Below are 4,997 nucleotides of genomic sequence, written 5' to 3'. Positions count from 1 at the left end.
AGTGACGTTTATAGGGATCTTATTATAACACTTAGTTAATTATTTGGGTTGGGTGAATTGAGCATTTAACCGGACCAAGGGAATGAACTAAGTTAAACCTTTAGTTGATATAGAAGTGGATCATGTACAACACACCATTGACTTGATCATTCTTCAAGTCTTCAAACTAGTTGAATTAGTTGATTACAAATAGGAGGTCTTAGATGACAAGAACATCACTTGCGTCGTGTAATCCCGTTTGAGTGTTTGCGCAAGACTACTCTTGGTGAACCAATTAATTAGTTCTCGTGCATAACCAATCAATCCGACCTTAATCCTAAATAACATTCAACATTAAGGGTAAAAAGTCTAGATGAGCATATTTCCTTAATTTGATATCAAAACTATCTTTTTACTTTCATAAACTTAAAATACCAAAAATATTGTCTTTTAATCTTATTCATCACTTGATTCGCCCATCGTAAAAGGGCAAACCAAAATATCTTGTAATTGTAATTTTATTAGTTAATCACAATTTAGTTTATAATCCTAATTTGACTTAGATATTGTCTTTGGAACGATACACGGATTTTACCATTTACTATACTACTACACGATCGGGTACACTGCCCGTTAGTGTGTAGCAATCTTTAATCGGTATTTTTTCATACTATTTCATACAACAATTCATATACCACGTTTTGCACATCAGGTCTTCACATATAGTCTCCTGTATTTAAGCATATTTCCTTATTATTATCTATTGCATTTGATTTATGATAAAAACTTGTATCATGTACCTATAAATATTATTTAATGAGAATCCTACATATACCTCTAGCAGAATACTCCAAAAAATGAAATACAGAATAGTTATCCAAATTGAGTTAATAGTGAGAAGAAAGGACATAAACGATCAATAATTAATAAGTGAGCATCACTTACTTTGCTAATGATCAAATTTATTATTGTTTGAGCTTGGATCTTCCAGCTTGATTGATTAATGAATGGAAGTGATCAAGATTCATAATTTAAATCATAAATAATTTTTAATCCACTTGTAAATATTACATGGCAAGACAAACCAGTATTACAACACTGAATAGTGTAACTCAAAAGAAATCAACAATAATCAATGATCACATATCACATAAATGCTTAAAATTTAGACTGAATTTGAGTAATCACTTTGGCATCAACTTGAAAGGCCTTTGCAAGAATGTCTGCACTAATATCCGGGTTTGATCCAAACACAGCATTTGCAATCGTAATCACACCCGGATTCTGACTACTCAAAGCTGCAATAGCAACCGCATATCCATTTCCGACGTTTTGCTGGAAATGAATTAGACCTTGTGGGAACACGAAAACATCTCCCTTTTGAAGTAATTTTGAGATAAGACGGTTTTCAGGGTTAGATGTCACAAAACCGACCAAAATACTGCCTTCAATGACAGTCAAGATTTCAGTAGCTCGAGGGTGCGTGTGTGGAGGGTTAAGACCCCATGGAGCAAAGTCAATACGAGCCATCGAGATTCCTAAAGTGTTGAGTCCTTTTAATTGTACTACAGTCACAGGAGTCACAATAGACCCAACTGCATTCGATGTGTTTCCCATAACGTTTAGCCCTTTAAAAAGGAAATCATCGGCTGTAACAGCCTTCGGATCTTTACAAACCACACCATTCACCAAAACTGTGATAACGAAATATAAAACTCGTTAGCATGTGAATAGTATAGTATATTTTTTTTTCATTTCTAATAAGAAATTAAAAAGTTTTTACCTTTGCTATTTGGGTCAGCCACACAAAAGTCTTGAAGAGGACTAGGGTCCGAAGCTAAAGCGAATGAACAAGCTGTCAACAAAACACCAAATAAAAGTAAATGAGACGCCATTAGTGAAATTGAAGTGAAGAACTTGTTATGCAATGAACTTGAGTAGATTGAAGAGTTGATGAGAAAAAGTGTGTAACTTGGTAATGCTTTTATAGTTAAAACATTGAAACACCTTACCAATAAAAAAATATTGATGAAGAAGTAAAACAAAGATTTAGTCTTCTTATACCTGTTCATATAAGATGAATTCAACTTTTGGTCAAATCTAATATCTAATATATATATTATTTAAAGATAGAATGCTCATGCAGCCAGGTATGATCTATTTATCCAAATCTTCTTGTTGAATATTATAAATATATTTGAATCATTATCTATTGAATTGGTCCAAAGATCTCGTTGTATACGCGTATTATACAAAATTCAGAGCCAAAATCACAACAAAAAGAAGAAATAAAGCGATGTTAACTCTAATCTAGTTACTGAGATATGACCCAACCTGACACAGATAAAATCTTCATACAAACTATAAAGTATAAGTAGTTCAAATGACTCATACTTGTAGAATAATACAATAACTTTTTCATATATATTAATATTAATATTAATATTAATGGTGCTTTTGAACAGCAGAGTGAATTTTTCTGCATCAACGCAGCCAACTCATCAAGTGGAACGATTAAACAAACAAAAACAGTGGATTGCTTGCTGATATACATTGTAACAAATCAACCACTAATTAAAACAAATATTGAACAATTAGACTTGGTCTGGATAAATGTTTTAGTCATGATTCTGTCAAGATTATTTGTTCACTGCAATTTAGGTTAAACTCTTAACCCTAAAAGACACATAAAAGTCGTATTTATAGGCCTGCAAGTCCATCCGTACAGATGGTCCTTGATCCATACAGATAAGTCATTCATTTGTACGGATGAACATCAAGCACCAACAAGGCTTGATTCGCACGAATGAGACTCTCATCCATACGAATCAAATGAACACTCCATCCACATAAGCTCTTGCGGATGATGAGTTTTACGTGTTTACAACAAAACTAGCAAAGTGTTCGACGGAATATCTATAACAAATAATGATTTAAAAACTTAGTAGGTGATTTTACCTGATTGTTAGCCATTTTAGAAGATGGAAAATTCTCCTATATCTTGATCAACAACTATAATACCACGGATTTTCACATAATTTCGCTAAAAAAACCCAGAATGTGGGTTATTTGGTGCGCTCGTGCGCGTTAAAGGGGTAAACGGGTATAATCACGGTTGTAGGTTGAAGTTTAACTAGAATCGAGTGAGTGACAAGCAAAAAAACAGATGAATCGAGCGAATTCACGAAAATCGCGGTTTCATGCGTGTCTCTAGGTTTTTGTGCGTGTGAGTTTTAAAACTAAATTGGGCTCTTTGATAAATGTGAAACACGTACCATGCGTGTTGCTGGTTGATTAGTGTGTGGTACGTTACCGCTTGCTTACCTTGCTTAAGTACTCGGTGAACACACATCACGCACCAAGTCTCACGCATCATACGTGGTGCGTGGTGCGTGGTCAGGAGGCATTCTTGCAATTTCAAAATTTCAGGAGCATATTATTAAACACTTTCGGATATGGGGGCAATTTTACCAATTTCCCCGGATTTTATTAGGCATGTAGTTCAAGTGTCTGGGCTATTATATGAATTATCAGGCCAATCCCACATACGTCTTTACATGAAAAGAAAAGTACATAATATTGTCTAATACCTCCATGAACTATATATATCTTACTTACGGATTTTTCGTTTAATGATAAAATTAAATTCAAAATTAACGAATGGAAGTAATCATAAGTGTTGATGGAATCAACAGTAATCTCTTGTATAAGAAACTTAGAGCCCATAACTATAAATGCATTTTTGATGTTGCAAAATTAAGTGTTTGAGCTTGGATCATTGAGTTTGATTGTTTAAAGAATGGAAGCATCAAGATTTATAATCAAAATCATAATCATAATTATGTTTAATTCACTTGTAAATACGGAGTATTACAGGACATGACAAACCATTTTACTAACATTACAATAAGTAATTCAAACAAAATCGATAGTTATGTATCATCACATAAATGCTTAAAACTTGGATTGAATTTGACTAATCACGTTAGCGTTAACTTGAAAGGCCTTTGCAAGAATATCTGCACTGATATCCGGGTTTGATCCAAACACAGCATTTGCAATCGTAATGACACCTGGATTCTGACTACTCAATGCTGCAATAGCAACAGCATATCCATTTCCAACGTTTTGCTGAAAATGAATTAGACCTTGTGGGAACACGAAAACATCTCCCTTTTGAAGTAGTTTTGTGATGAGACGGTTTTCAGGGTTAGATGTCACAAAACCGACCAAAATGCTTCCTTCAATAACAGTCAAGATTTCAGTAGCTCGAGGGTGCGTGTGTGGAGGGTTAAGACCCCATGGAGCAAAGTCAATACGAGCCATCGAGATTCCTAAAGTGTTGAGTCCTTTTAATTGTACTACAGTCACAGGAGTCACAATAGACCCAACTGCATTCGACGTGTTTCCCATAACGTTGAGACCTTTAAAAAGGAAATCATCTGCTGTCACAACTTTCGGATCTTTGCAAACCACACCATTCACCAAAACTGTGACAACAAAATATGAAATTCGTTAGCAAGTAGATAATATAGTATATTTCTATATATTCCTAACTTTCTAAAATGTTTTTACCTGTGCTATTTGCGTCAGCCACACAAAAGTCCTGAAGAGGACTAGGGTCCGAAGCTAAAGCGAATGAACAAGCTGTCAATAAGAGACCAAATAAAAGCAAATGAGTCGCCATTGATGAAATTAATCGGAGTGGAGAACTTGTTATGCAATGAAGTTGAGTAGATTAAAGAGTTTATGAGGAAAAGTGTGTAATTTGGTATTGCTTTTATAGTAAATCAACGAAACATGAAGCTAACATATGGTGACTTAGTATTTCACCAAAAATCAAAAATAAAATAAAAAATATTGAGGAAGAAGTAAAACAAAGATAAAGTCTTCTTATACCATTTCATATAAGATGCATTCAAGTTTTGGTCAAATCAAATCCACATTATATTATTTGAAGATATAATGCTCATGCAGACAGGTATGATCTATTTACACAAATCTTCTTTTTGAATCAC

General features: G+C 34.0%; 2 protein-coding genes across 2 annotated transcripts; both read right to left on the bottom strand.

Annotated features, from left to right (window-relative positions):
- Positions 1–1,068: 1,068 nt before the first annotated feature.
- Positions 1,069–1,945, bottom strand: LOC139891072 (putative germin-like protein 2-1). Its single transcript, XM_071873998.1, has 2 exons — positions 1,763–1,945; positions 1,069–1,673 (listed from the first exon to the last, which is right to left on the bottom strand). The coding sequence occupies exons 1-2, from the start codon at positions 1,872–1,874 to the stop codon at positions 1,138–1,140; spliced, it is 648 nt and encodes a 215-aa protein (XP_071730099.1). The 5' UTR covers positions 1,875–1,945; the 3' UTR covers positions 1,069–1,137.
- Positions 1,946–3,849: 1,904 nt separating this feature from the next.
- LOC139888014 (putative germin-like protein 2-1) lies at positions 3,850–4,666 on the bottom strand. The gene is made up of 2 exons (XM_071871049.1): positions 4,555–4,666; positions 3,850–4,469 (listed from the first exon to the last, which is right to left on the bottom strand). The coding sequence occupies exons 1-2, from the start codon at positions 4,664–4,666 to the stop codon at positions 3,934–3,936; spliced, it is 648 nt and encodes a 215-aa protein (XP_071727150.1). The 3' UTR covers positions 3,850–3,933.
- Between the last annotated feature and the right edge of the window lie 331 nt (positions 4,667–4,997).

Source organism: Rutidosis leptorrhynchoides, chromosome 2 (assembly GCF_046630445.1).
Source record: "Rutidosis leptorrhynchoides isolate AG116_Rl617_1_P2 chromosome 2, CSIRO_AGI_Rlap_v1, whole genome shotgun sequence".
In the NCBI taxonomy this organism is placed as follows: domain Eukaryota; kingdom Viridiplantae; phylum Streptophyta; class Magnoliopsida; order Asterales; family Asteraceae; genus Rutidosis; species Rutidosis leptorrhynchoides.
Note: the sequence above shows the minus strand (reverse complement) of the source record. Positions and strands in the feature narration are given on the sequence as shown.